The following is a 22226-nucleotide window of genomic DNA, read 5'->3' as shown; positions in this document are numbered from 1 at the left end:
ATCCATGGGGAGAAAGAAACAGATTTATTTATTTATGATATATTGCAAAGTTGCTGACTTCCACGTGTACGTGGTTTTATGAAATTAAAATTAAGACGAGAGTTACTGTGTAGGGCCTAACGTGCATGCCCGCACACTGATGCCTACTAGTACTCCATATTGGTTATTAGTGAACACTAATTGGCTCTTTTAATTACAGGTCGCTGCCATTAATCCCAGTCACCCCCTGGCACAGATGCCTTTGCCGCCTTCCATGAAGAATTGCATCCAGTTGGCTGCCTGCGACGCCGATGAGTTGTTACCCATGAACCCAGACCTTCCTGCTGATCTCTTCACCTCCTGCCTCACTACGCCAATAAAAATAGCACTACGATGGTGAGTGTCACAGGGTCCTTCTCCGGTACCACACAATCAACAGAGCCAGCAAAGAGTGAACAATCCCAAGACCTTTATTTAGGCAAAAATACGAAAGGTTCATATACGATCCACCACACAAAGGATAAAATAGTCCAGAACACGAATGCAGTTCAGTAACAGGATAAAAGTCCAACAATCCAGCAGACAGAGGATAGCATTGTCCATATACTCTTCTTTCTCTCTGAGGTGCTGTGTTCACATCACCATTCCACACAGGACTGATCTGTCTCTCACCTCCCTGATATTTTTTAAGTCCCCCTCCTCATTCACAGGTCAGGAGGGGGAAGGTCTCAGGGGCTCATTGTTTCAACAAGCTAGGTCAATATGTCATTAGCATATTAGCAAACAATACAGTGCTGTGGGGGCTGATTTCAGATGGCAGCAACAGCCATTCATCAATTAGCAAATAACTCCTTCTACAAGAGAACACCATGAAAAGAAGTAAAATAGAAATATACACAAAAATGATACCCCCATAGCATATCACACCATCACAGTGAGTATAACAATATTTTACTAGAAAATGCAGAAAATCCTGAACCACATTAACGACTACTCTAAAACCCTACCGGAAGGGATAGTGACCCATTACGAAGAGTATATCTCTGCTCATCCATATATTTTAGGATGGTCGCCCAGTAAGGTCAATGACCACCCTGTATACCAATCAACTCAGTGTGTTGGAGACCTGAAAGTAAATGTTCAGTTAAAATGCAGCACCTCCACGGGAGAAGTAAAGCATTTCACAAATTCTTGGGTAATCTGTGTAACAGAGGGCAGACTAAGTCCTCCAGCTGGAAAGGTGCTTTTTATATCTGCTCTGGCCAATAAATGAGAATCCTGAATAGATAACGTCCTTTAAACTCATCATTTACTAATGTATGAGAATAGATTTTGGATAGGATATGCCATAAGTATCTGTCCGCATGTCCGCCCTCTGGGTCCTGACCTATACCGAGGATTGGTCCCCATCAAGCCTCAAATGGAATAGAGAGGTACCAGGCTAGGAAAAATTTCCACTATCTCTCAATGACAGTGGTGGGAGATTGGCCCTTTCTAAAGATAGATGAGAGTCCCAAAGATAGGGCACACATATATCAAATCTCTTACGTCCCGTTCCTTTTATAATATGACAATAGGAGCTGATAGTACCCCTTTAAGACCTGTAACAGCAACCAGTTGGCTCCTGAAAGTTTTGGAAACTTTTTTTTTTTTTTTTTTTTACGGTCTTGAGGGACATTTTCACAGAGTTTTGAAGGTTGATGTGACTCCTGCTGACTGAGCTCTGGGGTAATTATCCCCTCGCATTTGAGCTGCTTTGATCATCTCCTTGGTAATTTTGCAGGTCGCTGCCCTTTCGGGCCCGGTGGATGGCACTGAACTTTGTGCTGTAGATTGGCTGATAATTCATTTGTGTTATCCGTTAATTTGCATGATAATGAACAGCTGCGGTGGAAGCGCTCGCGTCTGACAGTGATCAATTAGTCTGCAGCGCGTCATTCGTGCGCTCAGGAACCGCCAGGCGCTGCCTGCTCAGGGGATCTGCGGTCCGCCATGGTTTTCCGCATCACGCAGGCTCATTTATAGTATATAGCGGTTTCTGCATAATGTGGAGGCAGCGCTTTTATGTTTCCAGCTGCAGGCTCCTAATATATCCTGAGGCGGCATTAACACACGGGGCTCTCAGCCTTCACGGACATGAAGGAATAAAGAGGAGCAAACAAGTATTAACAGCACCAAGCGTTTCCCAGCTGAGGTATAGCAGGATCCACGGGGTATAAGCGATCGGGATGGCTTTCTAGAAGCACTCCTATAGATCTAGTAATATCACAGCCTTGGACCATTATATATTGCCGGCGGGTAATGTTAATCCCTGCTGTCTATCACATTAACCTGTCGTCGCCTGGAAATTGTGCATCACACAGGTGATTAAGCAATTCACTAACAGTGGGTCTGTGTTTTGGTACCACCCTTTGTATCACAAGAGGAGATTTAAAGGGGAGCTTGCACTGTATTTCTCTTTTTTATTTAAACTGAGAACCTCCTCCAATTGGTGCTGCTCCTCTGATTCTGGGACAGGTCTTGTTTTTCTTTGGTGCCCCTCCATTCTAAAGTTATGCCCCCTTGTAAGAAAAAAGCGAATTTTGCCTCCAGGCATCTGGCCATAAACCACAGGACTTATTTGTGGGCATGGCCATGTTTTGATTGGTCAGCATCGGAAGACAAATCAAACTCCCACAGAGACGTCCTCGTTGCTTGGAGGCAAAATTTGCTTCTTTAATAAGAGGGAATATAATTTGAACTGAGGCGCACAGAAGAATAATAAAAATGGTTCCTCAGTCACAGGATCAGCAGCAATTAGAGCCAAACGTTTTAGTTAAATTAAAAAAATATATTGAAAGTTCCCCTTTAAGTCTCTTGTGGCGATAGTATAATGGGTGGTGCCCATTGGCACTGTCCTCACGAATCACAAAGTCCCTTTCACAAGTGTTGGTTGACTACAGTTGGGCACCACGAAACATCCCTGCTGATTAGTTGTCTGACGGGACGTGAGGCGCCATGGCACCGTAGCGTAAACCAGGCAGTAATCTACTAATTAGAGGGGCTGTCACAGGGAGAAGGGGATCCTCACTGCTCTGGTACAGCATCCAAGGACTAATGACCAGGTTCGTTGCCCAACTCTAGTGTCCATAGTTTTCAATTTGTCAAATGTTTCCAGTAGGAATAACATAGGGATGACACAATCTAGGGCTCTAAAAGAAGAGAATGCTAAAAAAAAAATTTCCAAACCGAGCCCTGGTCATGTATGGCAAATGGATCATACCATCAGCTGGCCCATTAAGGATCTGGGAGAGATTGATAGCGCCTCCAGTGGTGGACTAGCAGAACTGTGGGAGATAGAAGACTCTATCATTGGCCTAATCAAAGAACAGCAATAGCGTACGGCCAAATAAGAGACCGATCCGGTAGACCACCGCTGTGTTTCCCAATGTGCCCACCTGCTAGAAGCGAGCGGCTGCATTGCCATGCTGGAGGAGGCCCCTCGGTTCTTGATAAAAGATCTTCGCTTCTGATGATGAAGGGTTAATAATCTCCTCTCACAAGCAGAGAGAATGAAAGATGCATGTCGGCCGGAGCGGTGAGGAAGCGGCTGTGCGTCTGCGCTCAAAGTCCCATCTCCAGTAATGGAGATACACTGCAGCCTTAATCAAATATCCATCAGCTCAAGCAAACATCTCGGCTCACCTCAGGGGCTGATTTATATGGAGACTCATGTACATCACACTCAGTAACACTTCTGCTTTCCAAAGTATTAGTCAACCGTATGAGAAACCTACAGGAATCCATTGATCAAAATGTATGCCGAGCGCCTGGTAATGAGCCGGAGATCAGCCCTGCGCCGCACACACTGCTTCCTCCATCACTCATTTCCATATGTGTCCCCCACCTCCCAGGAATATAACATGGGCTATGTACGGACAAATACCACAGCTTTCTGTTTCACTCCCTCCGCTTGCTGTCAGTGAATTGGAAATCCTGTCCTGCCCACACTGGTACCCATTTCATTAAAATACCGATCTCCGAACTGTAATTGGACAAGATCAGAACACGCTTTAAACGTCTGAATGAGAATATTGTTTCCAATCATTGACTTCTACAGAGGTCATGAATTAAAATAAGATAAATATTGCATCTTATTAAACACTCTGATACGATGAATGAGCCATCCAGTTATCCTAAATCTGATGTGAACAATATGTTTCCCTCTCCTAGTGTATCCTCACCCACCCCCTGCAGACTGTGAGCCCTCGCGTGCAGGGTCCTCCCTCCTTATGTACTCGTGTGCCTTGTTATCTGCTCATGTTTAATGTATTTGTCTATATTTGCCCCGTATTCACATGTAAAGCGCCATGGAATAAATGGCGCTATAAAAATGTATAATAATAATAATTATTGCCAGCAAGCAGAGTTCTTGAATAAGCTGTATGTGAAGTTTATTATTTTGATAGAAGTTTGATCTTTGTACAGCGTAAAGTTCCACACGTTTATCCATCCTAAAGGGTTTTTTGTTCTGTAAGTCATGAGTACTTTTGAATACATGTAACTTTGTATTCTCCCTTGCCATCCAGCATAACGTGGCTACCTTATCCTGTGTCTCAGTGTTTCGTAGCCTCCTCGGCTGTCAAAAAAATCCATCTAGTGTAAGACAGTAAATAGTACACAAGAAATAGGGGAGAGGAGGGGGATGTAGCTGCAGCTCTAAGAAGTATAACTGTATTGCAGTAGGGGTGAAAACCCAGCACGAGGGTAGATGAGGGGGATGCAGCTGCAGCTTTACATAGTATAACTGCATGTTAGGGAGAGGTGAAAGCACAGCACGAGGGGAGATGATGGGGATGCAGCTTTAACCCCTTGCCGACCCATGACGCCATGTAGGCGTCATGAAAGTCGGTGCCAATCCGACCCATGACGCCTATGTGGCGTCATGGAAAGATCGCGTCCCTGCAGATCCGGTGAAAGGGTTAACTCCCATATCACCCGATCTGCAGGGACATGGGGAGTGGTAGTTTAGCCCAGGGGGCCACCCCACCAATCGCCCCCCCCCCAGCCCTCCGAACTGTCCGGTACACTGCTCCGGCTCCCCTCCGTCCTGTGCTCCGCTCCCCCCGTGCTCTTGTCCGCTCCCCCCGTGCTCCAATCACCCCCCCCCCCCCCGTGCTCCAATCACCTCCCCTGCACTCCGATCCACCCCCCGTGCTCCGTTCCACCCCCCCGTGCTCCGTTCCACCCCCCGTGCTTCGTTCCACCCCCCCGTGCTCCGTTCCACCCCTCCTGCGCTCCGATCCACCCCCCGTGATCCGATCCCCTTCCCCCCCCTTCCCCCCCCCACCCCCCCCGTGCTCCCCCCCACCCCATCATACTTACCGATCCTGCCGGGGTCCGTCCGTCTTCTCCCTGGGCGCCGCCATCTTCCAAAATGGCGGGCGCATGCGCAGTGCGCCCGCCGAATCTGCCGGCCGGCAGATTCGTTCCAAAGTGCATTTTGATCACTGAGATAGATTATATCTCAGTGATCAAAATTAAAAAAATAATAAATGCCCCCCCCTGTCACCCCCATAGGTAGGGACAATAAAAAAATAAAGAATTTTTTTTTTTCCACTAAGGTTAGAATAGGGTTAGGGGTAGGGTTAGGGCTAGGGTTAGGGTTTCGGTATGTGCACACGTATTCTGGTCCTCTGCGGATTTTTCCGCTGCGGATTTGATAAATCCGCAGTGCTAAACCGCTGCGGATTTATGGCGGATTTACCGCATTTTTTCTGCGCATTTCACTGCGGTTTTACAACTGCGATTTTCTATTTGATCCAACAAGATGCAAACACGGAAGCAATAGTCATAAATCTAATACAAAAAATTCTTTATTTATAGACAATAGTTCTCTTAAATACATTTAGTAGAAACATTAATTAAAAGATGGAGATACACATGCAAAACCACAGCATGTGCAGGTACGATACCACATCAAGTTGTAACTCTTAAATGTGCATACATGGATAGATTATAAATATTGGGCTATTATACTGATAATTCAGAGGGACAGCTGTACTAGATTGATGGCTAGTAGTAAGAAATATATATATATATATATATATACCAACTAGATTATATTTAGAGGGGGCCAGAGCAATGCTTAAAGCCCTATATTTAAATGCCAGTGCAAAAAATAGTATAGTCCTAATAAATAATACTCACACTAGTAGCCGTATAGTACTCAATGCAGAGTGCTGCTGTATATTCAATATATGTCTGAGTCTAGCACTAATTGCCTAGCACCTGCTGTGCCCAACTAGAGCTGTCCTCACATAGATAGCCGTGTACTCCTCAATACAAATTGCTGCTGCATATATTACACATGTCTAAGCCCGACTCCATGTTGCATCCAAATAATAATGAATAAAGGTGATACGTGACCTGTGCGTGCCGTGCTGAGCCCCAACGCGCGTTTCGCGTTAGCTTCGTCCGGGGTTTGCTAGCGTTAGTGTCAAAATGTGGGGTTTTTATAATCCTACCTTCATTGGTGGGTGCGGCGTGGTAATGGCGCTCGCTCGCTGAATCGAGCCCCGGCGCATGCGCAGGTCGGCGTCCCCGTCACTGTTCCACTTCCCCGTCTGACGCGTCAAGACGGGGGGCGGAGTCAGCAACGTAACAATCCGCACAAAGAAGTGACATGCTGCAGAATGTAAACCGCTGCGTTTCCGTGCAGTTTTTCCGCAGCATGTGTACAGCGATTTTTGTTTCCCATAGGTTTACATTGAACTGTAAACTCATGGGAAACTGCTGCGGATCCGCAGCGTTTTCCGCAGCGTTTTCCGCAGCGTGTGCACATACCTTTAGAATTAGGCTATGTGCACACGGTGCGGATTTGGCTGCGGATCCGCAGTGGATTGGCCGCTGCGGATTCGCAGCAGTGTTCCATCAGGTTTACAGTACCATGTAAACCTATGGAAAACCAAATCCGCTGTGCCCATGGTGCGGAAAATACCGCGCGGAAACGCTGCGTTGTATTTTCCGCAGCATGTCAATTCTTTGTGCGGATTCCGCAGCGTTTTACACCTGTTCCTCAATAGGAATCCGCAGGTGAAATCCGCACAAAAAACACTGGAAATCCGCGGTAAATCCGCAGGTAAAACGCAGTGCCTTTTACCCGCGGATTTTTCAAAAATGATGCTGAAAAATCTCACACAAATCCGCAACGTGGGCACATAGCCTTAGGGTTAGGGTTGGAATTAGGGTTGTGGTTAGGGGTGTGATTAGGGTTATGGCTACAGTTGGGATTAGAGTTAGGGGTGTGTTGGGGTTAGTGTTGGAGGTAGAATTGAGGGGTTACCACTGTTTAGGCACATCAGGGGTCTCCAAACGCAACATGGCACCACCATTGATTCCAGCCAATCTCGTATTCAAAAAGTCAAATGGTGCTCCCTCAATTCCGAGCCCCGACGTGCACCCAAACAGTGGTTTACCCCCACATATGGGGTACCAGCATACTCAGGATAAACTGCGCAACAATTACTGGGGTCCAATTTCTCCTGTTACCCTTGTGAAAATAAAAAAATGCTTGCTAAAACATCATTTTTGAGGAAAGAAAAATGATTTTTTATTTTCACGGCTCTGCGTTGTAAACGTCTGTGAAGCACTTGAGGGTTCAAAGTGCTCACCACATATCTAGATAAGTTCCTTTGGGGGTCTAGTTTCTAAAATGGGGTCACTTGTGGGGGGTTTCTACTGTTTAGGCACACCAGGGGCTCTGCAAACGCAACGTGACGCCCGCAGACCATTCCATCAAAGTCTGCATTTCAAAAGTCACTACTTTCCTTCTGAGCCCCGACGTGTGCCCAAACAGTGGTTTACCCCCACACATGGGGTATCAGCGTACTCAGGAGAAACTGGACAACAACTTTTGGGGTCCAATTTCTCCTGTAACCCTTGGGAAAATAAAAAATTCTGGGCTAAATAATTATTTTTGAGGAAAGAAAACGTATTTATTATTTTCACGGCTCTGCATTATAAACTTCTATGAAGCACTTGGGGGTTCAAAGTGCTCACCACACATCTAGATAAGTTCCTTTCGGGGTCTAGTTTCCAAAATGGGGTCACTTGTGGGGGGTGTCTACTGTTTAGCCACATCAGGGGCTCTGCAAACGCAACGTGACGCCCGCAGAGCATTCCATCAAAGTCTGCATTTCAAAAGTCACTACTTCCCTTCTGAGCCCCGACGTGTGCCCAAACAGTGGTTTACCCCCACACATGGGGTATCAGCGTACTCAGGAGAAACTGGACAACAACTTTTGGAGTCCAATTTCTCCTGTAACCCTTGGGAAAATAAAAAATTCTGGGCTAAATTATTATTTTTGAGGAAAGAAAACGTATTTATTATTTTCACGGCTCTGCATTATAAACTTCTGTGAAGCATTTGGGGGCTCAAAGTGCTCACCACACATCTAGATAAGTTCCTTTCGGGGTCTAGTTTCCAAAATGGTGTCACTTGTGGGGGGTTTCTACTGTTAAGCCACATCAGGGGCTCTGCAAACGCAACGTGACGCCCACAGAGCATTCCATCAAAGTCTGCATTTCAAAACGTCACTACTTCACTTCCAAGCCCCGGCATGTGCCCAAACAGTGGTTTACCCCCACATATGGGGTATGAGCGTACTCAGGAGAAACTGGACAACAACTTTTGGGGTCAAATTTCTCCTGTTACCCTTTTGAAAATAAAAAATTGCAGGCTAAAAGATCATTTTTGAGAAAATATTTTTTTTTTTTTTTTTTCATGGCTCTGCGTTATAAACTTCTGTGAAGCACTTTGGGGTTCAAAGTCCTCACCACACATCTAGATTAGTTCCTTTGGGGGTCTAGTTTTCAAAATGGGGTCATTTCTGGGGGATCTCCAATGTTTAGGCACACAGGGGCTCTCCAAACGTGACATGGTGTCCGCTAATGATTGGAGCTAATTTTCCATTTAAAAAGCCAAATGGCGTGCCTTCCCTTCCGAGCCCTGCCGTGCGCCCAAACAGTGGTTTACCCCCACATATGGGGTATCAGCGTACTCAGAACAAACTGGACAACAACATTTGGGGTCCAATTTCTCCTATTACCCTTGGCAAAATAGGAAATTCCAGGCTAAAAAATCATTTTTGAGGAAAGAAAAATTATTTTTTATTTCCATGGCTCTGCGTTATAAACTTCTGTGAAGCACCTGGGGGTTTAAAGTGCTCAATATGCATCTAGATAAGTTCCTTGGGGGGTCTAGTTTCCAAAATGGGGTCACTTGTGGGGGAGCTCCAATGTTTAGGCACACAGGGGCTCTCCAAACGCGACATGGTGTCCGCTAACGATGGAGATAATTTTTCATTCAAAAAGTCAAATGGCGCTCCTTCCCTTCCAAGCCTTACCATGTGCCCAAACAGTGGTTTACCCCCACATGTGAGGTATTGGTGTACTCAGGAGAAATTGCCCAACAAATTTTAGGATCCATTTTATCCTGTTGCCCATGTGAAAATGGAAAAATTGAGGCTAAAAGAATTTTTTTGTGAAAAAAAAGTACTTTTTCATTTTTACGGATCAATTTGTGAAGCACCTGGGGGTTCAAAGTGCTCACTATGCATCTAGATAAGTTCCTTGGGGCGTCTAGCTTCCAAAATGGGGTCACTTGTGGGGGAGCTCCAATTTTTAGGCACACGGGGGCTCTCCAAACGTGACATGGTGTCCGCTAAAGAGTGGAGCCAATTTTTCATTCAAAAAGTCAAATGGCGCTCCTTCCCTTCCAAGCCCTGCCGTGCGCCCAAACAGTGGTTTACCCCCACATATGAGGTATCAGCGTACTCAGGACAAATTGGACAACAACTTTCGTGGTTCAGTTTCTCCTTTTACCATTGGGAAAATAAAAAAATTGTTGCTAAAAGATAATTTTTGTGACTAAAAAGTTAAATGTTCATTTTTTCCTTCCATGTTGCTTCTGCTGCTGTGAAGCACCTGAAGGGTTAATAAACTTCTTGAATGTGGTTTTGAGTACCTTGAGGGGTGTAGTTTTTAGAATGGTGTCACTTTTGGGTATTTTCAGCCATATAGACCCCTCAAACTGACTTCAAATGTGAGGTGGTCCCTAAAAAAAATGGTTTTGTAAATTCCGTTGTAAAAATGAGAAATCGCTGGTCAAATTTTAACCCTTATAACTTCCTAGCAAAAAAAAATTTTGTTTCCAAAATTGTGCTGATGTAAAGTATACATGTGGGAAATGTTATTTATTAACTATTTTGTGTCACATAACTCTCTGGTTTAACAGAATAAAAATTCAAAATGTGAAAATTGTGAAATTTTAAAAATTTTGGCCAAATTTCCGTTTTTATCACAAATGCAGAATTTATTGACCTAAATTTACCACTAACATGAAGCCCAATATGTCACGAAAAAACAATCTCAGAACCGCTAGGATCCGTTGAAGCGTTCCTGAGTTATTACCTCATAAAGGGACACTGGTCAGAATTGCAAAAAACGGCAAGGTCTTTAAGGTCAAAATAGGCTGGGTCATGAAGGGGTTAAGCAGTAAACCCATATGATAGGAGAGGTGAAAAATCAGCATGAGGGGGTGCAGCTTTTTGCAATATACCCATATGATAGGAGAGGTGAAAGCGTCACATGAGGAGGGGGATGCAGCTGCAGCTTTTATGCCGTATGATAGAGGTTAAAACACAAAGGGGAGAATGCAGCTGCACACAAAAGACAGCCTAAAGTGGATGTAGCTGTTCTCTAAGCGAGTTTGTTAAATATCTTGAGGGGAAATAATGGTGAAGTGGGTGCAGATTTTCTGTTTAGAAATTAATAAAACATAATGATTGTGGAAAAGGGGGATGGAGCTGCAGCAATTCTTTTTCTGAGTTCACGAACTAGCAGTCAGAAGAGAAATGGGGATGATGCTGCTGCAACAACTTTTCACTCTTTTCACACTTGATTTTGTGAAACTGAACAAGGGAATAGCGCGGGGATGCAGCTGCAGATTTCCTCTCTGATTTTCATGAAACAAGAGGAGAAGAGGGATTGAGTTACAGATATTCTCTGCGATTTACAGTGGCATGTAAAATTGTGTGTACCCCTGGTGAAAATTACTGTTATTATGAAAAGGTAAGCAAGTTGAAGAAGAAATTACCTCCAAAAGGCATATATATATATATATATATATATATATATATATATATATATATATATATATATATATATATATATATATATGTGTATATATATATATATATATATATATATGTGTGTGTGTGTGTCATTTATATATTTTAAAAAGTAAAATGGGCCTATGCAAAAGTTAAGGCACCCTTGGAGATTGGTGTGCTCCGATAACTTTGACTACTGTTTCAGACCTTAATTAGCCTTTTACAGTTAAGGCTTGTTCACCACCATCATTAGGTAAGGCCAGGTGATGCAAATTTCCCAAATTTATAAAAATTTAGCCTCTTTAACTATTTCCAAAAAACAGCAGCCATGGGTTATTTTAAACAGCTGCCTAGCGCTCTAAAAATGAAAATGGTAGAGGCCCAGAAAGCAGGAGGAGGCTATAAGAAGATAGCACTGCATTTTCAAGTTGCCCTCCCCTAAGATCAAAATGTAATTAAGAAATGGCAGCAGTTAACAGGAACAGTGGAGGTCAATATAAGGTCTGGAAGAACAAGCAAAATGTCAGTGAGAGCTGCTCATATGATTGCTAGAGAGGCAATTCAGAACCCCCACTTGAGTGCAAAAGACCTTCAGAAAGATTTAAACTCTTGGGTTGTGGTACATTGTTCTTCTGTTCAGAGTCATTAGAAGAAAACCTTTTCTGTATCTCCACCATAAAATTCATGGACGGAAGTATGTAAAAGAACATCTAAGCAAGCTTGATGCTTTTTGAAAACAAGTCCTGTGGACCGATGAGGTTAAAATAGAACTCTTTGTCCACAATGATCAAGTATGCGTGGAGAAAAAAGGGCACAGAATTTCAGGAAAAAACATCTCGCCAACCATTAAACATGGGGGTGGAGCATTCATGCTTTGGGGCTGTGTTGCAGCCAATGGCACAGGAACATTTCATGGGTAGCGGGAAGAATGGATTGAATGAAATTTCAACAAATTTTTGAAGCCAAGAGAACACCATCTGTAAAAAAAAAAAAAAAAAAAAGCTGAAAATGAGAAAAGGATGGCTTCTACTAATGGATAATGATCATGAATACATGTCAAAAACTAGAATAGACTTCCTCAACAGACGCCCTCAAAGTCCCCTGATCTGAACATCATTGAAACTCTGTGGCTAGACCTCAAAATAGCAGTGCATGCAAGACGACCCAGGAATCTCACAGAGCTGGAAGAATTTTCCAAGGAAGAATGGATGAAAATCCCTCAAATAAGAATTGAAAGACTCTTGTCTGGCTACAAAAAGCGTTTACAAGCTGTGATACTTTCAAAAGGGAGTGCTACTAGATACTAACCATGCATGGTTTTCATTACCCCATTTTCCTTTTTGTAATTGTTAAAAAGTATAAGATGAGTGAATATATAGATAGATATGGCTTTTCATCTAGTGTCTTATTGAAACGGCATGCGTCCAAAAATAGAGGGATCAGTTTTTTTGTCAGTGATTTTTAGTGAAAATGCATTAGGGGAGAGGAGGGGGATGCAGCTGCAGCTTTTCCCATTTTTCTTACTACTTTTTTATCTTCAAAACTATATGGATGAGGTAGGAAGAGAACATCCACCAGGGATCATCTGCCATATCCATAGCACACAGCTCAAAACTGTCGTGAATGAGATGTTTACCCGCTCCTGTGAGAATGGGGTTCAATAATATCCCAAATCTTCTTCCGGCTGCACTACATCTAATAGACCTCTGCAGACCCCGGGGAGCATTGTGATTAACTTTACAGTGTTAATGACATTTCTTTCTATTTTTCTTGCCTTAAATATTTTTCACTTTAAATCCTTTATAATGTACCAGTAATACTTTTTTTTCCTCGCGCAGTGGCCTCACATGTACCGAAATTTTCACTTGTACGTTTTCCATCTCCCTTTTAATGAAACAGAATTTGGATCTCTAATTCGAGTAATTGAATCTCATGGAAACGCTGATTGAATATCGCCGGTTAATTGTACAACGGCGTATCCGCTCCTGATCCCTATGTTTAACAATTAATCAGATATTATACTGTTCCATCATCCCAATTAGTCATGCGCTTTGGTATATCACATGGTAACGGATCGCAGCCGTCTGCACGAGTCCCCACATAATAAGTAACATGCTATTCTTAATCCTTTCCAAAAAGAACAGATAATCTGGGGAGACGTGCTCTTCATTGCCAGGATTATAGGACAAATACACAAAATGAATATTCATACGTGGCTGCTCGTTGGATATTACAGGGATAGTATCCATATTCCCGGGTGTACGAGGCTGTGTGCTTTTACTGAACAGAAAAAGTTGAATGAAGGATGCTTTCTTACTAAAGCAGTGCCACCCCTGTCCACAGGTTGTGTCTGGTATTGCAGCCCAGCTCTATTGAAATTAATCGTGATGAACTGCAATGCCACAGAAAACCTGTAAACCGGTGTGGCGCTGATTTTTCAAGAAAGTAGTTTTTTGTTTTTTTAAAAGAACCCTTGTAAAGATACTCGCATGTATTGCTTTTTTATTTAGTTTGTTTCTAAATAATTAATTCTGTGTTTCCTGTTGTAGGTTTTGTATGCAGAAAAGTGTTAAACTTGTGCCTGGTGTCACCCTGGATCTCATTGAGAAGTAAGTAAAAGTTTAAAAATCAAAGATTTTTTGTTGTTGAAGGCATTTTTAGGGTACGTTCACACGACCGTATTTTCAGTCCGAGTGCTGACCGTGACAAATAACGGCTAGTACACGGACCAATGTTATTCAATAGTGCAATGCAGAAGAACCTTTTTTTTTTCATTGTGAAAAACTCTCAGCATGCACTAGTTTCTATTTTAGATCTGATGAAGCTCACCCATTCAAGTCTACAGGTGTGCCAAAAAATTAAAAAAATCGGATGCCGTATGGAACCACAGTAAGCATCCGAATTTTACGGATGCATTGCAGTTCTGTAACATAGGAAATCGTAAATGATTAGTAGATGCTGCAGTAAAAAACGGTTTGCACTCGGACGACAAGAGGGATAAAAAATCATCCGACTTTTCTGGATGAAAATATTTTTCATATGCTCGTGTGAACCTGCCCTTACATGACTCTAGGTCAAATGATTGTACCAGAGCATAGCTCTGAGCGTGGCTGATCGTGGGATGGACTTTTGTAAAAGGAATTTTCATGGGCTCTTTAATAATGACTGCAAGTCTCAGCTCTTAGTAGGGTTAATAGTGTAGGATGAAATTAATAGGTATTGCAGTCTTCTACATTTATGGTATAAATGTCTGTTAGATGTGTGTCCAACAACTTTCTTGTGAATGCCCGCGTTGTGTTCTGATATCAGTGGAAAAGTGGCTGCACATTCATTGCGCTCTTATCAGTGGAGAGGTGGCCGCACGTTGCTTGGCTCTTATTAGTGGAGAGGTGGCAGCGCATAACATTACGCTCTTATCAGTGGAGAGGTGGCCACACGTTGCGTGGTTCTTATTAGTGGAGAGGTGGCAGCGCATAACATTACGCTCATATCAGTGGAGAGGTGGCCGCACGTTGCGTGGCTCTTATTAGTGGACAGGTGGCAGCGCATACATTATGCTCTTTTCAGTGGAGAGTTGGCCGCACATTGCGTGGCTCTTATTAGTGGAGAGGTGGCAGCGCATACATTACGCTCTTATCAGTGGAGAGGTGGCCACACGTGTTGAGCTCTTGTCAGTGAAGAGATGGCCGCCAGTTGCGTGGCTGTTATTAGTGGAGAGGTGGCAGCGCATGCATTATGCTCTTATCAGTGGAAAGGTGGCCACGCATGTGTTGCACTCTTGTTAGTGAAGAGATGGCCGCATGTTTCGTGGCTCTTATTAGTGGAGAGGTGGCAGCGCATGCATTATGCTCTTATCAGTGGAAAGGTGGCCACGCATGTGTTGCACTCTTGTCGGTGGAGAGATGGTTATGCATACTTTGCTCTAATCAATGGAGAGGTACCTGCTCATACGTCTGTCTCTTGTCAGTGGAAAGGTGGCCACACATGCATTGCGGTCTAGTCAGTGAAGGAGTGGCCGTACATCAGTGAAAAGGTGGCCATGCATGTGTAGCACTCTCACCCATGAAGTGGTAGCTGTGCATATGTGGTGATCGCATCATTGGAGAGATTTCCTGCGCACGCTTTCGATTGATTTTGTATGGGAGTTCCAAAAAATTTGCCAACCGCCCTTTTTAGTGTGTATCCCTACATAGTTATCTATGGAAAACCAAGATCTGAACTTGGTTTTGCAATGCTAGATTCTTCACCAACGACATGTGGTTGTTGACTCCATGCCCTGTTCGATCCCATGCTTCCTATCAGCGGTACATATACCCCTGATAGTGCCCTCCATATTTTTATAGGGGGTACCTGCAGTCTGCTTATGTTGTGATGGTGTAACGTACAATGAATGGGCGAAACCTTGAGGGGAACGTACGTGTAATTTACCTAAAGAGGCCACACTTGGCTTTGATACAGCTGTACAGTTTAGACACAGTTAAATTGCAGGCTCTAGTAATCTAGTTTAGACGATACTAATGGAAGTAAGGAAAAAAAATGAGAAAACTAAAGACAACGGACAAACTCCATTGTATAGTCCGGCACGTATCCACCACCTCTTATTTTTGACTTTTTATCATGTCTACACCGTGTCATCATACCAGTAAGTGGTGAGACCTCCCAGTTTGCCAGTGCACAGTCCCAGTGTTCAGGACAAGCTCACCTTGACTTCAAAAGAGAATCTCTTATTGTCCAATGCCCAGGAGCAACCAGGAAAAGATACCATAATTGGTTTTAGAGGATTCCGTCTCAGGAGACCGAACTGGTTCAGATTAATTGGAAACGTCCATGGACAGAGGGGCTGGAGGTAATTATTCACAGTCCAAGTAGGGCAGTGATCCAAAATCTGCTAACTCTTCCATTCCTGAATTGGTTGACACCTGAGTTTTTAACCTTTGCCTACCCTACTTCTGTAGAAATCTGAACAATTTCTTTTGGGTTCCTACATCTTTGTCGACAGTGGGCTTATGGCACTCGAGTCCCACTAGTATTGGAATAATGGTCCCATTTTCCGTTATCTAAACCAACTTTATCCAAAGTGAATACAAACATTGGTGGACTCCAAGATCAGTAATAAAATTTCACCCTACGACCTAACATAGAAACTTCTCATGGCTAGTGTTGAGCGATACCTTCCGATATCGGAAAGTATCGGTATCGGATAGGATCGGCCGATATTCAAAAAATATCAGATATCGCCGATACCGATACCCGATCCCAATGCAAGTCAATGGGACCAAAATATCGGAATTAAAATAAACCCTTTCTTGCCTTGTAGGTTCATTCTACATGAAGGAAAACAACTAAGAATAATGTAGGATGTATTGTGGGAGGTGGCGGAGACATTAAAGGCAATGAGGTTTAGCCCAATCAAATAGAATAGCATGTTTTTTTTTTTTTTAAGACGTTCGGAGTGAAAAAGATATTGAGTATGTAAATTTTTTTTTATTTTGTCAGATATTGATGTTTCACTATTCCACGCCCTTCCCCTTCTTTTTTTTTCTTTTTTTTTTTTTACTTTTCCCACACTTTCATCTTCATCATCATCAGCATCTTTGACATCAACTTCTTCTTCACCTTATTCATCTTCTTCTTCATCTTCTACCTATTTTTTTTTTTTATTACATTCTTCATATTCATTTTATTCAACTATTATTATTCTTCCTATTCTACATATTCTTTTTATTCCACTGTTATTATTCTTCCTATTCTACTTCTTCATCATATTCTCATTTGTGACAGGCATTCCCGTAGTTGTTATCTATAAAAGTTGGAAGATTACACCTTCCGTTCTGCCAGTCACAAAAGTTACATTTGTCCGCGTTCAGTTTGGCCTGCAGCATCAGGCTTTATCCAGGGGCACCACGAGGAGGAACGGACTCACCCCCATACACTGCTTAGTCTTCTTCTGCATATAATTTAGATAATATCTTTTGCTCTGATATTAAGTCTTATGCTTAATGTTCTTCTGCTCTTTGTTCTGCAGCCTCTTGTTCTTCTGCTTCTCGGTCTTCCATGTCGTCGTCTCCAGGGTCGTCGTCTCCAGTGTCGTCATCTCCGCCGTCGTCGTCTCAGCCGTCGTCGTCATCGGGGTGGTCTTCCGGGTCGTCGTCGTCGTCATCGGGGTGGTCTTCCGGGTCGTCGACTTTAGGGTCTTCAACTTGGAAATGTAGCAGAAGGTACAAGAAGGCTGAGAAAATTCCAAGAACCAGCTGATGGAACTGGAACTCGGATGGCTACCCGAAGGTTCAAGAGCCTATGGAACTACCGAGGACCAGCTGACGTTACTGGAACCCGGTTACTAAGCAGGAGGTACCCGTGCTAAAAAGCACTACCAAGGACCGCCTGACGTTGGCGGAACTCGGATACCCAGAAGGAGGCACCTAAGCCAAAGGCTCTGCCCGGAACCAGCTGACGGTACTGGAACCAGGATGGGGAGCAGAAGGTACAAGAGCAAAAGACACTGCCGAGAACCAGCTGACGGTGCTGGAACCAGGTGGTGGACCTGAAGGTCCACAGGAGAGGAGAGAACAGGTAGGCCGCGAGGCAGCCGCAGTTACCGAACCCCAACAGTCCTACAGGGGGAGCTGGGCCTACTGGCACTACAGAACCAGCCTTGACTACCAGTTCACGCAGCCCACATAGGAAGCTCCTAAACTGGAGGCACCCTGGAGTTGGCTAACCCGACCGCACCACGACGAGGCAAGCATAGGCGTCTCACTGAGCTTGACACAACCCGGAAACAGCTGACGGTGCTGAAACCAGGCTTGGCACGAGGGAGTACCTGTGACAAGAACACTGCCGAGAACCAGCTGGCGGTGCTGGAACCCAGATGCGTTGCCCCAGTGTGCAAGAGCCAATGGCACGACCGAGGACCAGCTGGGGGTGCTGGAACCCGGTTACTAAGCTGTAGGTGCCCGCGCTTAAAAGCACTACCAAGGACCGCCTGACGTTGGCGGAACTCGGATACCCAGGAGGAGGCACCTAAGCCAAAGGCTCGGCCTGGAACCAGCTGACGGTGCTGGAACCAGGTGGTGGACCCCAAGGCCCACAGGAGAGGAGAGAACAGCTAGGCCGTGAGGCAGCCGCAGTTACCGAACCCCAACAGTCCTACAGGGGGAGCTGGGCCTACTGGCACTACAGAACCAGCCTTGACTACCAGTTCACGCAGCCCACATAGGAAGCTCCTAAACTGGAGGCACCCTGGAGTTGGCTAACCCGACCGCACCACGACGGGGCAAGCATAGGCGTCTCAGTGAGCTTGACACAACCCGGAAACAGCTGACGGTGCTGAAACCAGGCTTGGCACGAGGGAGTACCTGTGACAAGAACACTGCCGAGAACCAGCTGGCGGTGCTGGAACCCAGATGCGTTGCCCCAGTGTGCAAGAGCCAATGGCACGACCGAGGACCAGCTGACGGTGCTGGAACCCGGTTACTAAGCTGTAGGTGCCCGCGCTTAAAAGCACTACCAAGGACCGCCTGACGTTGGCGGAACTCGGATACCCAGGAGGAGGCACCTAAGCCAAAGGCTCTGCCCGGAACCAGCTGACGGTACTGGAACCAGGATGGGGAGCAGAAGGTACAAGAGCAAAAGACACTGCCGAGAACCAGCTGACGGTGCTGGAACCAGGTGGTGGACCTGAAGGTCCACAGGAGAGGAGAGAACAGCTAGGCCGCGAGGCAGCCGCAGTTACCGAACCCCAACAGTCCTACAGGGGGAGCTGGGCCTACTGGCACTACAGAACCAGCCTTGACTACCAGTTCACGCAGCCCACATAGGAAGCTCCTAAACTGGAGGCACCCTGGAGTTGGCTAACCCGACCGCACCACGACGGGGCAAGCATAGGCGTCTCAGTGAGCTTGACACAACCCGGAAACAGCTGGCGGTGCTGAAACCAGGCTTGGCACGAGGGAGTACCTGTGTCAAGAACACTGCCAAGAACCAGCTGGCGGTGCTGGAACCCAGATGCGTTGCCCCAGTGTGCAAGAGCCAATGGCACGACCGAGGACCAGCTGACGGTGCTGGAACACGGTTACTAAGCTGTAGGTGCCCGCGCTTAAAAGCACTACCAAGGACCGCCTGACGTTGGCGGAACTCGGATACCCAGGAGGAGGCACCTAAGCCAAAGGCTCGGCCCGGAACCAGCTGACGGTGCTGGAACCAGGTGGTGGACCCCAAGGCCCACAGGAGAGGAGAGAACAGCTAGGCCGCGAGGCAGCCGCAGTTACCGAACCCCAACAGTCCTACAGGGGGAGCTGGGCCTACTGGCACTACAGAACCAGCCTTGACTACCAGTTCACGCAGCCCACATAGGAAGCTCCTAAACTGGAGGCACCCTGGAGTTGGCTAACCCGACCGCACCACGACGGGGCAAGCATAGGCGTCTCAGTGAGCTTGACACAACCCGGAAACAGCTGGCGGTGCTGAAACCAGGCTTGGCACGAGGGAGTACCTGTGTCAAGAACACTGCCGAGAACCAGCTGGCGGTGCTGGAACCCAGATGCGTTGCCTATTAAAGATTGTCTTCCTAGAGCCCCAACTAGCGGTGTTGGAGCTAAGGGTAAGCAGGGGGAGCAGAGTGTAGGCCGAAGCCTGCACTGGAGGCAGCTTTGTGTCTGCGTTGCGTTTGCAGGACACTTTGCCGGCTACACAGTGGGGGAACAGCTGGCGTTGCTGAACCCCACTAACACAATGGCGTGTGTTTTTCTCTTTGCAGCTAGCACTTGCGGTCAAAAACTAGCGATGTTAGAGCCCGTGTTGAAGCAGGAGGAGGAGGAGAGGAGCAGAGTGTAGGCCGAAGCCTATTTGAACCAATTTCAAAGGAAACCTTTAACCCCCCCTCAGGTGTTACAAAGTACAAGAGACACACCTTGTGCAGTATTAATGCTGCACAAGTGAAAGGTTGCTCTATTAATTTGTCTACTTGCACACGCTGAATGAAAGACGTACACAATTTAGCCCATTCTACAGTCAAACTGTAGTGGATGCGTGACTTGGCTTTTTAAGGAGACGCAGCACAGGTGTCCCAAATAACGCCTTGGTGCTTGGCGCAGCTTCCTGAGCGTTGTTATTTGCTGTACAGGAGTCTGCGCTCTTGTGTTATCCCTTGGCAATGCCCTGTTAGAGCTGCCCGTCTTATGACCTCATTTCATGTTGGCCGGTGCGGTTAACGATGGCGATAAATCCCAGACCCACAGTGCCTTTTCATAAAGTCACACTGCGGTGCTGTGATTCGTGGCCTTGAGCAGTAAATATTTTGGCCGCTCACACACGTCCTTACACCTGCTTCAGACTGGGCGGCCTCTGCTGATCCCTTCTCGCATGCCGCGGCCATGAGGCTGCACAGTCTGAAGAAGGCGGAAGGAGATGAGTTAAGACAGGTGAAGATATGCACTGCTCGTGCCCATCAATCACACCCTTGCAGTCAAAATAAGACAACGAGGAGCATTGTTTCAGGCAGGGCGGACGCACAGGCGCAACAAGCCAACCAATGATGTCAGAAGACGGGAAGCGCTACCAAGGGGGGTGCTGCGTATCATTAGAAAGGAAAGTCACACCTCAGGGACAGTGGAATGGTCTCAATGAGACACATTTTGTACGTTTTGAGTTCCACGTGGGCAAGGACAAAAAGTCAGCCACCTTGTACAAATGCAGCAGTACTGCTGTACAAGGTGGCTGTTATACATAGAAACACCTGGGGGTGGGGGGCAGGCTCCCTTCAATTTCAGTTCATGTGCCTGCGTGGCGTTTGCAGGACACGTTGCCAGCTACACAGCAGGGGAACAGCTGGCGGTGCTGAACCCCACTAACACATTGGCTGGTGTTTTCTCTGTGCAGCTAGCATGTCCGGGCAGAAACTGGCGTTGTTTGAGCCCAGGGTCAGCAGGAGGAGGAGAGGAGCAAAGTGTAGGCCGAAGCCTGCACTGGTGGCAGCTTTTGTTCAGTTGTGCCAGCGTGGCTTGTGCTGGACACGATGCCGACTACACAGCAGGGGAACAGCTGGCGGTGCTGAACCCCACTAACACATTGGCTGGTGTTTTTCTCTGTGCAGCTAGCATGTCCGGGCAGAAACTGGCGTTGTTTGAGCCCAGGGTCAGCAGGAGGAGGAGAGGAGCAAAGTGTAGGCCGAAGCCTGCACTGGTGGCAGCTTTTGTTCTGTTGTGCCAGCGTGGCTTGTGCTGGACACGTTGCCGACTACACAGCAGGGGAACAGCTGGCGTTGCTGAACCCCATTAACACATTGACTGGTGTTTTTCTCTGTGCAGCTAGCAGTTCCGGGCAAAAACTAGCGGTGTTTGAGCCCAGGGTCAGCAGGAGGAGTAGAGGAGCAGAGTGTAGGCCGAAGCCTAGTTGAACCAATTTCAAAGGTTACCTTTAACCCCCCCCTCAGGTGTTGCAAGGTACAAGAGCCACACCTTGAACAGCATTAATGATGCACAAGTCAAAGGTTGCTCTATTTAATTTTGCTCCTTGCACACGCTGAATTAAACACGTACACTATTTAGCCCATTATACTGTCAAACAGTAGTGGAGGCGTGACTAGTCTACTAGTCTTTTTAAGGAGACGCAGCACAGGTGTACAAATTTACACCTAGGTGCTGTGCGCAGATTCCTTACCGTTGTTATTTGCAGTACAGGAAACTGCGCTCTTGTGTTATCCCTTGGCAATACCCTGTTAGTGCAGGCCGTCTCATGACCTCATTTCATGTTGGCCGTTGCGGTTAACGATGGCCATAAATCCCAGACCCACAGTGGCTTTTCCTAAAGTCACACTGCGGTGCTGGGATTCGTGGCCTTGTGCAGTAAATATGTTCGCCGCTCACACATGTCCTTACACCTGCTTCAGACTGGGCGGCCTCAGCTGATCCCTTATCGCATGCCGCGGCCATGAGGCCGCACAGTCAGAAGAAGGCGGAAGGAGGGGAGTGAAGACAGGGGAACATATGCACTGCTCGTGCCCATCAATCACACCCTCGCAGTCAAAATATATGAGACAACGGGGGGCGTTGTGTCGGGCAGGGGGGACGCACAGGCACAGCCAGCCAACCAATG

The 22226-nt window shown here is 46.0% G+C and overlaps 1 protein-coding gene across 2 annotated transcripts in view; it reads left to right on the top strand.

Annotated features, from left to right (window-relative positions):
• Positions 1-22226, top strand: part of RPTOR (regulatory associated protein of MTOR complex 1) — a 318041-nt gene that overhangs the window by 215194 nt on the left and 80621 nt on the right. For both annotated transcript variants that reach the window (XM_069750796.1, XM_069750795.1), the window contains exons 6-7: positions 200-375; positions 13682-13741. In XM_069750796.1, coding sequence (XP_069606897.1) covers positions 200-375; positions 13682-13741 — 236 coding nt within the window. The remainder of the gene's footprint in view (positions 1-199; positions 376-13681; positions 13742-22226) is intronic.

The sequence above is a fragment of the Ranitomeya imitator genome, chromosome 2 (genome assembly GCF_032444005.1).
Source record: "Ranitomeya imitator isolate aRanImi1 chromosome 2, aRanImi1.pri, whole genome shotgun sequence".
NCBI lineage: Eukaryota > Metazoa > Chordata > Amphibia > Anura > Dendrobatidae > Ranitomeya > Ranitomeya imitator.
This window is presented reverse-complemented; position numbering and strand designations above follow the sequence as displayed.